The 12,742-nt window shown below is 34.2% G+C and overlaps 1 protein-coding gene across 4 annotated transcripts in view; it reads right to left on the bottom strand.

Annotated features, from left to right (window-relative positions):
- Positions 1–12,114, bottom strand: part of LRRC7 (leucine rich repeat containing 7) — a gene marked incomplete at both ends in the record, with an annotated part of 136,988 nt that extends 124,874 nt beyond the window's left edge. For all 4 annotated transcript variants that reach the window (XM_083361113.1, XM_083361115.1, XM_083361114.1 and 1 more), the window contains 2 exons: positions 5,165–5,282; positions 11,926–12,114. In XM_083361113.1, coding sequence (XP_083217239.1) covers positions 5,165–5,282; positions 11,926–12,114 — 307 coding nt within the window. The remainder of the gene's footprint in view (positions 1–5,164; positions 5,283–11,925) is intronic.
- Positions 12,115–12,742: the final 628 nt, after the last annotated feature.

Here is a 12,742-nt window from a genome sequence, read left to right as displayed (position 1 = left end):
CCAGGAAGTGGTTAATTTACTGAAGGCAACCAAGTCAAACCCCTCCTTGCTCACTTGTGAATTTAATTTAAACCACTGGAAATCAGGGGAAGGAGGAGGAGGGGAAAGGGGAAGAAGAAAGGAAAGAAGGGGAAGAAAAAGGGGAAGAAGAGGAAGGAGGAGTGGGGAGGAGGAGGAGGAGGAGGACTATACGGTAACTGTGGCTGCCAGGATAAGAATTCCATTGAATTTCTTTAACTGGTTCCTAGTATTCTTAGTAACATGCTGTATTTAAATTCTATCTGTAACTTAAAAGAGGATCATTCTCTGTTAATTAAAATTTTAATTTCATGTTATCAATTTTTCCAGCCAGCTTTAGGATGTGGCCGTAAATCAGTTAAATGCTGTCTTGTTTGCTCTCCTCCAGTATTAGGTTTGGGAGAATTAGATCTTCATCCCTACTACAGTATCTTGGAATTTCAATAATCTTTCAGAGCATGTTTGGAAAAAAATTCCAGGAATCCAATAAATGAATATTGTATGTGTGGGTTGTTGTTGTTGTTGTTTTTTTTAAAAAAGGAGCGCCTGAAAATTCTTCGTACAGCAGAACAATACAGCTGAATACAGGCAACCAAAGATGACTTTTGTACTTATTTGGTATCACAAATATTACATCTTCAAAAGTTCTATCACACCAACCAACCCTTTGAAATTATAAACATACAGCTCTTTTAGCAGTTTTAAGAAAAAAGATAGAATTCTTCTTAAACTGACTGCTACTTGCTTTTCCTTTTAAATCGGAGTCTTTTTACTGAGGTGAACTAGTTTTAAAATATTAAGCAGTATATTAAATGGTTTTCAAAGCTGGAAGCAAATTCACAGAGAGGAGCTCTTTTAAAAAGTGATAAAATAGCACTATCATCCCTAAGGAGTTTGAAAATAATATAACATTTATTTTAATGATAAATTCTGTATATTATCTAACTCTATTATCCCGACAAGATAGGATCAACAGAGTTATCCAAACAAAATGCTGTATAATTAAAGTAAATTAATTTGTAAGAATTTGGCATTTTTGAGAGGCTGATTTGATCATAAAACTCTCATGTGCTTTTAGAAATTGCTTAGTTTTAGGCAATTCCCAGCCTAATATGGAAACTATATTAAATTGCATTATACAATCTATACATATCTCCTTCCTCTTGTAGAACAGCATTTTAGCTGGGTCATCAAAGATTCTATGAGATTCTGCTGCAAGTTTTTGAATAAGTAAGGATCTAAAAGCTCCTCATAATTTTCATATATATATGGTAGAACAAAATTGAGTTTCCTTAAACACAAGCATATAAAGCAAATGTTATATATTGGGCCCAATGGTAATACCACGTGGGTTGCCGGAGCAGCTAACGGCTCTACAGCAACCCAGACTACAAGTCTCCAGTACTGCTATTGGTTGTCCCTAGGTGGCAATGGTTGCTTCAAACCTTTTGGCTGCCGCCTAGGGGCTAGACTATATATTGCGGCTAGTTACAGCCCAATTCTCAGTTCAGATCTTGCAAGCAATAAACCATGAGCTTTCCTGAACTCACTTGCCTCATCTTCATTCCTGCGCCAAAGAATCCGCTACACAACAGCAAACATTATTTTTCTTTCTTAATTTCCTCTATAATTAATGTAATATTTTGCAGGAGTATGAAACAGGGGCAGCGCTTGGACTGCACTTTTGAGTTAGCCCCATTCCTAGGGAAAGTGGCACTTGTAGTTATTTCTATCAGTGAAAACAGCTATGAGATTTTCAAAAATTCTCCAAGTGGCATTTCTGTTCCTTACAATCAGAGTGCTCTTTGGTTTCATTGTTCCCAAGTTGCTTATTTCTAAAAAAAGAGAGGCCACTTTAGATTACTTTCTAAATATTTATTTTTATTTTGACAAGAGGATGAGAAATGATTTGTTCCGAGGCTAGATACCTACAAAAGTAAAAAAATGTACCTTGCATACAATCTATCAAAAGTAAAAGCAAAATGTATTTAGATAAGAAATTATTTTGATGCTTCTCCAACCCTTAACAGTCTTTATTTGCCATAAGATTGCTATTATTACACTATATTTGGTGCTTTCATGAATTTTATCATTATTATAAGGCTATAAATTATGTTTAAATTGCATAATCTAGAAGATCACCAATCATGTATCTGTTATCCAATTTTCCTCTGCATGTTCATTAATATATGAAATTATATAACTTCAAATTATTGCACAAATTTAGGAAAGATTTTGAATTACAAGCTGAATATTTTATTTCTGTTTTGCTTTTGATCTACTGCATTCTTTTCATACATTCTACTGACCTACTTCACTACCTCAACTTTTTCCCCCCTCTTTGCTTCAGACCTAGTCTCCAGCAACTACCATTTAAAGAACTACAGATAATTTGAACCAAATTTTCATTTGAACTAAGACAAAAATATCAGTTAAAGCACAAAGCTAACGACATACAAATCAGTCTGGTAATGCTGCATTCTCTTGCCTGCCCCTACCTCATTTCTTTCTCCAGCATAGATGAGACAGCATAAACTGTCTCAAAATCAATAGTTATTTTAAAAACACTAGTCAGAATCAAAGATTCTTATCCAGGTTGCATTCAACAAACTATAATGTAAACTAAACTAGAATTCCCAGTTCTAATAATCTCTGGATAGTTTAAACCAGGAAGCATTTTTTTCAGTCTTCCCCTTGCAATTGTTTTAGAGGATTGAGTTTATGAACCAAGAAATATTGCTGTTGTTTAGTAAACAAAATATCTTCTTGACCAAATAATTGTTCAAAACAATTGAACATTCTAAAACAGGGGCCCCCAACCCCTGAGCCACAGACCAGCACCAATCTGCGGCCCACCAGGAACCAGGCCATGCAAGCAAGTGAAGCCCCATCCACAGATGCCCAGGATTCAGACAGTGTGTGAAACCATGACCCCGGTCCATGTAAAAACCACTCTCCACAGAACTGTCCCTGAGACTCCAAAAGTTGGTGGCCACTGTTCTAAAATGTTATATGAAATGGTCTGAAAAGCAATATAGAATTCAGCGTGCTATTGCTCTACCAGCATCATTTGGTAAATAATAAATATGATGATAAAATGTCATATCATACTCTCTCTTCAAATTTTTCACCTGTCTGCTCCTTTTTCATATTCATCCTCTATGCACATAGCAATAAGTATGCTAGGTTCCATCTCTGGGGTTTCACATTAATTGGGGGGGGGGTTGCTATTGTTATTTTATTTGGTTTTAAAGATGTATTTTAGTATGTGGGCATTTATTTAATCTTGTTTTAACTTTTGTAATTTGTATTTTTTATTCTTGCCCTGTTCACCGCCCTGAGTCCTTCGGGAGAAGGGCGGTATAGAAATAGTATTAAATAAATAAATAAATAAAACTGGACATAAATAAAACTGGTCACATAAACAGATGGAAAGAATAGAAAAGAATGGTAAACTAGAAAATGGATACTCATAATATCTCAACTGATTTATGCAATTAGTAGTACAATAAATTACTAGTTACAAAACTTTACTGAAAAAGAGCTTTGACTTAGATATTGCATTTCTTACCTATTTTGTAAAATTAAAGGATTGGTGAAGTCAGCCTTCAGTATATTTTGAGCATTTGCTGTATATTTATTTGTTGAAAGCTTAATAGAAGCCTTCTTGGCTCTGGCTTTTTAGAAAAATCTATTTAACTCTGCAATGATGCTTTTTCCAATTCTATTGCTTAATCCCACTTCCCTTAGGCCTTCCCTAAATGTTTTTTTTTATCCTGATTAATTAAGGGCCATCAAGTTGTTGTTGACTTTAGAACCCCCTTCGCTAGATATTTTTCATGAAGATCTGTCCCTAGCTTGGTCTGTCATGCTTCCAAAAATCCATCAACCCTGCTGCTAATTGTCCTTTTCTTCTCTTTCCTTCTACCTTTCCCACTATTAGATCCTTCTCCATAGCCCTAGGTATTTGCATACCATGTTCAAAGTATGGTAATTTGAGCCTGATCATTTGTGCCTTGAATGAGAACTTTGGGTTGATCTTTTCAATGACACATTGATTTGTTTTCTTAGCTATCCACCATAGTATTTTCATGTCTTCTCCAATACAAAGTTCAAAAGCAGTAATACTTTATCCTTCTTCTTCAAACTCCAATTTTTGTTTCCACTTTTTTATCTTAGTTTCTGAATTACAATCTTAGTTTCTGAGTCCAATCAATGCAGTAAAAGACTATCAATTCTGTTAGCTTCAACTTAAATTTAGAAGGCTATTTGTAAACTAATCAACTATGCATTGGTTTCATAGTAATATACTGGTTCACAATGAAATATTACATTTATATTATTTTAAGCAGTACATATATATATCTGCATCACGGGTGTCAAACTCGCCATGTTATGTGATGTGTCACAATGTGACTTTTTTCGCATTGCCGGAGCTGGGGTGGGTGTGGCCTCTGTATGATGCAACCGGCCCACAGGCCAGCAGTTTGACACCCCTGCTCTACAATAACAAGAGCAGAAAGTATTTTTTTCTATTTTATAAAGTTATATTTTATAAAAGTTAACCAATTTGCATAAAGAATTTGTTTACCAAAATAAGAAATTATTTTGCTATAGTTAACATTGACTGAAATAGTTTTGATTGTAGAAATGCAATTTAAATTCAAAATGAAATATATTTAAGGTATACTAACAACTTGTATCTTGTCCTTATGGGAATAATGGGGCTCTTCTGAAAACTGAAGTAGTTACTACAATGGCTCTGCTGACTTACTCTCTTTCTATTTCCCTACATCAGCTTAAACAAGGCATATAGATACAGAATTCAAATACGGTACTGAGGGCACAGCAGCAAATAGCATTCAAACACTAACATTTGCATAGTGTCATGTGTTTGTGCAGTTTTCTGAAATGTGGTTATTATGTGATGACAGTTGAGTATTTCAGTGTAGTAGGTGTTCTGAAATCAAGAAAGCTTTTTATTCAAAGGTGTTTGCTTTTAAATTATCCATATATAATATTCTGGAAATAAAGTTAGGTATACTTGTAATCTATTGAAAAGAAGAATAGAATAACTATTGTCTTTCCCTTGCTAAATATTTTTGAATCTGTGGTGAAAGAAAATGAAACATATTTTTTTTCTTACCATTTTTACTGATGTCAAGTTCTTTGAGGTTAACTAAACTAGCAATGCTGGTTGGCAGGCTTGAAAGGTCATTGTCTGGGATACTCAGTTTACGCAGAGCTTGACAGTTGAATAATTGCTAAAAAAGCAAGAGAAAAACAGTTATAAAATTTTTCATAAAATTTTAGTATGTTTAGAGCAATCCTAAAAGAGAGCATAAAATAGAACATATACAGTATACTCATAGCCAGTAAGAAACAGTAGACATATTAGAAGAATTTTCTCTTTAATCTCTTTAATCATGTTTCTACTTCATTGTGAGTACATTATCTTCTACATAAAAACAGTAAGTAGATATGCAACTAGCAAAGAGAGATTAATAAGGTTTTTTTGTTAACAAAGTTTCCTAACAAGAAGGTTTACTGAGAAAAACTTGGGGGTATATATGATTTTGCAGAATTTTAAAAGTAAGAAGAGGGGCACATGCTGATCAGATGACCACCTTATCATTTTAAAAAGAGAAATAACACCACTATTTAAAATTCATAGCATTTTATTTAATTATGAATTAAAGCAGAAGGAGAATCCTGCTGCTGTAGGATTTGCTATGTGTGTGCATGTGTGTCTGAGTTAGTTTTAACTGCAGGTGACTGCCTAGACCAGGGGTTCCCAACCCCCGGTCCATGGACCGGCACCGGTCCGTGGCATATCAGCAACCAGGCCACACAAACAAGCAAAGCCCCATCTGCAGGATGCAGGCAGCATGCAAAACCATGCCCCCTCCAGTCCACAGAAAAACCTTTCTTCATGGAACCGGTCCCTGGTTCCCAAAAGGTTGTGGGCCGCTGACCTAGACAAATCCCTGCTGTTTTCTTGGCTACATTTTCAGAAGTGGTTCGTCCTTCATTCTAGGGCTGAAGAAGAATGACTGGTCCAAGTCACCCAGCTGGTTTTGTGCTTAAAGCAACACTAGAATTCATAGCCTCCTGATTTCTAGACCAGTGCCTTTCACCTTTACATCAAACTGGTGCTCACTGTAGAACTAATAAATTAATTAAATTAATAAAAATAAAATAATATTATTTTTAGAGGATAAACATCTAACCTATAGGAAATTAAAATTTATAGAATGTATGTTGAATAAACTGCAAATGAGGATATTTGAGATATCTAGTATGCAGATTTGCATTTGCATAGCTGTCTTTGATATATTTCATGAAGTGACCTATCTGTTCAAAATGTATTTCTTTAGAAGTCTGAGAGCAAATGAACAAAAGCCATTCTTTGGCACAAATAAATGTAGCAGCTTAGTGTAAACTGTTTTCCATTATGAAAATGGTTCTCTTAGGAATAATGTTTTCATCCACTTTTTATTGTGAAATAAATAATATAGCAAATGTGAGAACTGTTCATGAAATTACTTCTAACAGCCCTTTTATTACATTTTCTCAGGAAATCTTATTTGTCCAAAAACGATAATGATCTGGAGCATTTAAGTTGACGTTACTGACATGTAACATGTACTCATGCTTAAGTCTTGTCTAGGGTTTTAGTTATACTGGGAAGTAAACAAACAATCAGCAGAAAGCTGTAACAGAAGTATTACATCATGATGGGAAAATTGCATGGATGATCCATTCAAGTCACCAGGAATTAAACTCAATTTGAAAACATCTTCAATCTCTTTATTCTTTTTAGGCAGGAATGTCTACACTGCCAATATTATTGTTAGCGTATTGTTAGCATAAAGGTACAGTGAAATATATATTCTCAAAATAATGTCATAATTCTCAACCCTGAAAGGCATTGCAAAAGTTCCATAGTTGAAAAAGATTGGTATTTTAGCATGTCTGAAAGAAGCTTTATGACAATTAATCATTTTGGTCTTGAAACATATAAATTGTCATTATAGCTTTGTTAGCGTAATTCATGATCTTAAGAAATGCCAAGAAATCTTTGGACTTTAGCATTGTCTGCCCAATTAATATGTACAAAGATATTAGGCTTATTTGGTATATTTGTGCCTCAATGACTTTAAACTAAGCAGTTTAACAAAAGCATGTGATTTTAAAATGTTTTTATATGCATGGAGCTGCAGGCTTGAGCTCTACAGAAAAATGACAAGGATTATTATTTTTTTTATTTAAAGTCAGCACTTGCTGATAAGGAACTGTGAAAAACAAAACTTATCTACACATTGTATTAGTTAAAATTGAAGGTTTTTTATTTATTTGTTTGTATACCTTTTTTATTTTTATAAATAACTCAAGGTGGAAAACATACCCCACACACCTTCCTCCTATTTTTCCCACAATAACAACAACTACGTTGGCGAGCTGAACTGCGCTGAGAGAGAGTGACTGGCTCAAGATCACCCAGCTGGCTTTCATAGCTAAAGCAGGACTAGAATTCTCAGTCTCCCACTTTCTAGCCTGGTGCTTTAACCCACTATACCAAACTAGCTCTCATATTAAGCAAGCATGACACTCTTCTCTTAAGGAGAAGTGACAGGAAGGACTGATTTGATACTTTAAATAACTACAAAAGACTTTTCTATAGACCTGGGATAGTCTATCTAAATATTTTGCTCTTGAATTGTGAGGTCTACTTCTGGTTGACTTCTGCAACATTATTTCTCAACCATCTTATTCCTCCCAAGAAGGCTTTGAATCCCTGTGGCTTCAACAGACTATAGAACAGGGTTTTCCAAAATCTGAGGTGTAGCTCCTAGGGCAGACAAGGGTCTGGGGGGTGGGGGGGAAAGGAGTGAAGAAACCTTTTGATGTTTTTATTTTTAGAGGAAGTGTGTACATTAAGATTATACTAAAGAGAAGTGTGATGGCATAAAGAGGAATTGCTAGGAAACCAAGTTTCTGACTTTTTTTGAATTATCTCATAGAAGGCAAGAAATGATTTTTTTAAAATCCTATTTTTCACTGTCCACCTATAAGATAGATAAAATAACCTTTATTGTTCTTTTTTCCTGTGAGCCCACTGACCCACTTTAAAAATGAAATTCTGTTGCGTTTAGTATATATTATATATATAATCTTTTCAGCCATCCTCACCACTCTCTGCACCACCTTCCTGTCTGAAGAGTAATACTACCAAACCAGACAGTAATGCAATAATGACAGGATGCTCTCGATCATCCCTCTGCAGAAAGTGGTAAGGAAGGAAGGTGTGCTTTTCTCATGCGACTCAGAAAATACAGGTGCTGCTGTGCCCGCTTCACCAGTGTCTCACTGTTGAGCGACCAAGCTAGTCTACTCGTTAGCTGTGCACCCAGAAACTTGATATTGCTAACCACCTCCACAGGAAAATCATTAGACCTTTGGAACCGTTTACCAGTGGAGCTCCGGATGGCTCCCGACCTTCGCTCCTTCCAACGTGACCTAAAAACATACTTATTTGAACAAGCCGGCCTGGTATGATGGGTTTGGGGTTTTTTAATATTAACTGTATTAATTTTATTGGAATTGGGCTGTATTATTTAATTCTTTTTTAAATTTTGTACATTGTATTTTTACTGTATTTGCCCTGTACACCGCCCTGAGTCCTTCGGGAGAAGGGCGGTATAGAAATTAAATTATTATTATTATTATTATTATTATTATTATTATTATTATTATTATTATTATTATTATTATTATTATTATTATTATTAATACACAGAGGTATGTGGTTGTGCCTGCCTTTTCTGAAATCGACAATGTTCTCTTTAGTTTTTCCTAGTTTAAAATGAGGCTGTTTTTATTACACCAGTTCACCAAACCCTCTACTTCCTTGCAGTAAGTACCCTCATTGTCATCTTGAATAAGGCCCACTACTTTTGTATCCTCCACCTACTTCAGAATATGGTTAGAGGCAAACCTGGCACAACAGTCATGGGTTTAAGCTGTGAACAATTAATTTCTATAACTGCAGCAGATATACATTGATTTGGAGAAAAATAAATGGGAATGGCAGCAATTGGAACCCTTAGGTATACTACTGCAGGTGATGAAACACATATGCCTTTTCAAATGCCTGCTATATCCATAGTTATTGTATTACTGTGGATATAGCTCATGCTTAACTTCTAAAGAGACAATAGTCCTTGAAGAGCAATTGCATTTGGAATCAATGCCAATGCAACACACAGGTTTAATTCTGCAGGCAGGTATATTCAGTTAGGAACAAATGGTATGTATCAATGCAACAAAGTATACAGTACAAGCAAACAGACTATCATAAAGTCTCAAATTTCTGTTTTGACATAAGATAGATCTAGTGAAGCAAAGGCTCTTACTCTCCCCAACAGGAAAAACCATGAAGAGAAAAAAAAGAATACATTCTGCCAGCACTCCCTTGTTATTTTTGAGCACTAGCAGGGCACTCCTACTCTTATTATCACTATTCCTACTATTGAGATAAACTGAGTTCATTTTCATTGTATTAAATTGTATGGCAAATACTAGAAACAAAACAACACTATTTAGTAAAGTAATAGCTTGGTAGTAGTAAAATTTAATATATACTTCCTGTTCTATAGAAATTCCAGGTTATTACACATCAGGAAGTTAACAGTTTTTCCCCCCTCATAAAAAGAAAATTAACTAAAATGAAGGTTCACACTGCTGCCAACAGAGAATAAAACTAACTTCTGTCTTCCTTGAAACTGAGTCCTAATGAGCCTGGCCATTCTTGACTTCTTAATTTCACCAAGTCAAAAATCAAATTTTGGTAATCCACCACCACCACCAATTGTTATTGAAGACAAGCTAAAAGCAACAGAAAAAAAAATAGTTCCAAGACCATGATTATGAGAATGTAGTTTGCATTGTTATGCCAGATGCTACAGAATGTAAACTGAAGGGGCTTTTCCACTTATATCCTGTTAAAAGATTTCTATTATGATTTGCCTTCACACTGAACATTCATGTGAATTTAGCCATTCGATAGCAAAATGATGCACTGGAATAAGATAGTTTTATATCACCTCTAATTGGTATTTTCTCCTAAATGCTGTTATGTTGCCTTATTGTGGAGAACAGAACAGGAATGAGTCTGGAGGGGGACAAGTGAAGAATGCCAGGCATGGATATTGAAAATGTATATTCCAAGGTATGAAAGTTAGCCCAGTTTCTTAGCTAAATTAAGCAGGCGTCTATATTCAGTAGCAGAGATACAGGAAGAGGGTGGAGGAGAATGATCACTTTAGTGACAATGTCAAAAGTATAAGAATAAATATCAAAAAATATACTATTAGTATAAGATACAATCTGTAAAATAAACCTAAGTTTTGTTGAATATATACAATGCTTTATGCTATTTTTAAGCCAGAGTTTTTTAAATAACATCTTAATATAAAAATACATAGCAATGCACACTATGATAAAAAGAAAAAAACATATACCTCAATTATACATCAGAAACTGACCTCTATCAAATTCCATTACACTTTTATGAGACAGAAAATTATGATTTGATATCCAGGGCCTTTTCAATAAACAGGTATGTACAGCTAGAAAATGACTTGGTTAGGTATATCACTTTTCTATCAACTTCTGGAGAATATAATTAAATTGTTCCAATTGTTCAATGGAATGAAAACGTCATTGCATCAAGCATCTGAACTGGGCTATAAGGATAGGAAAAGAGCTAAGCAAAGCCTCAGTTTAGTATTGAATGGATATTTCTAATACTATTAAGTTGAACAAATTTAAGTTCTACAGAGTAATAGCAGAGTTTTAAACACAAGCTTAATTTTATTGTTGAAATTAGTGGCAATTAATAATTAAGGTAATGAGGTATTAATATAGTCTTATTTCCCAGAGAGTAAGACATATCAAAATCTGTAAAACTTTATAGTAAGTAAATATGCACTGTTTTGAATATGTATAATCCAAGCTTCACATTCCATGCATAAAGAGTATTTCATGAACGGATAATTATTAATACCAAATGTTAAATAATAAATATCTCGATAAGCAATGAAATAAATCCGCATTACACAAGATACAGATAAACATGCATGTGTTGACATGCTTTACTTTTTTTGTTTATGATTGAAAAGCTTTCTTTCTTTCTTTCTTTCTTTCTTTCTTTCTTTCTTTCTTTCTTTCTTTCTTTCTTTCTTTCTTTCTTTCTATTTGTATAGCCATCCATCTCAACAAGTGACTCTGGGAAGCGGCCAAAATTAAAATAAAAGAAAAACAACTGCAACAATACAAAATTTAAAATACATAACAGTCAACAAAATATTATATCCGTACAACCTAGAAATGGCTCCTTGGGCACACTAAAGGCCCTAAATCCATGTTCCTCCCCAATTTTATTTCATTATTTAGATTATTTTAATTTAAAAAAAATAAAAGAAGCCCTGGCATGGCATAATCTTTGTTTGCAAAACTACCCAGCACATTCATAGCACCAGTAGATAAAAATCATACGGGGCTGCAAAAATTCCAAATTTCCCCACTAGCAAAAAAAATAAATAAAAAAAATTGGGGCCCTTGCAATATCTCAATTCTTCCAGGGATGTCTCAGTATTATGAATTAATGGAGAATTTTGAATTGATGCACTTGCAGGCACAAAATCAAGTTTTATCTTATTATGTAATCTTTTTGTAACTGCAAGCAAAGCCAACAGAAGCAACTTTTCTAAAGACTAGAAAATGGGTGTTATTACCCACCAGAATGAATTTTGCCTATACTGAACGTTCTTTTCATAGAGTATACTTCAAAGGTTCACTTAGCTAAACAGCTGCATTTACATATTATAGAAAGGAAGCATTTACCTTAGGAAGCTCTTCAATTTGATTGGCATCTAGATAAAGCTCCTCTAATGTCCGTTCAAAGTTGAAAACCTCCTTTGGCACTTGCTGAAGGCTGCAGTGGGAGTAATCCAGCACTGAAATTACTTCTTCTTCCCCTCGAAAACATCGGCATGGCACCAGGCGGCCAATAATTTTCCTTTTAGTTGTCATCTCCAAATGCCGCACTGAAAATAAAAAATAATAAAGTTATTTTCCAAAATCATTGCTCATTTTAGTAGAAAAATAATTAACAGAATGTCCAAGATCATTTCAGAAGAGAATCCACAAATTCTAGAAAATAGCAGCCCATTTTCTTAACACAGACAATCAGTATCAATTTACTAAATGCTTCTAATTTGGATGGTTTTTGTATGTAGCTCATAAACTAAGGTAGAAGGCTCAAGGCAAGCACCCCAGAATCTGCGAATATGTGAATTTTTACAGTTTCCTTAAGTATAGCTATTGTATATTTAGAATCAGAAAGCCAAATATCTCCATTTTCCTTTTTTTTTTTAACCTCCACCCAGAAATATGAGTGGAAATCCCAAAACTAATTGGGAAGAAAAAGAAATTAAGATGTATGTTGAAAGTATAACACAGAAAGCAGGGAAAGATTGTTTCCGTAATTTACAAATGATTGTAATTTGAACCTGAATGGATTCTTTATTTTATTTTCACTACTCTACAAAACAAAATTTTAATTTAATTAAACAATTAAAATACTTTATAACAAGGAGTTTGTCAAAATAATCTGTTTTAAAAAGTAACCAAATACATTATCCACAGCTGTTGAAATGTC

The sequence above is a fragment of the Vipera ursinii genome (assembly GCF_947247035.1).
Source record: "Vipera ursinii genome assembly, chromosome: 3".
Taxonomy (NCBI): Eukaryota; Metazoa; Chordata; class Lepidosauria; order Squamata; family Viperidae; genus Vipera; species Vipera ursinii.
Note: the sequence above shows the minus strand (reverse complement) of the source record. Positions and strands in the feature narration are given on the sequence as shown.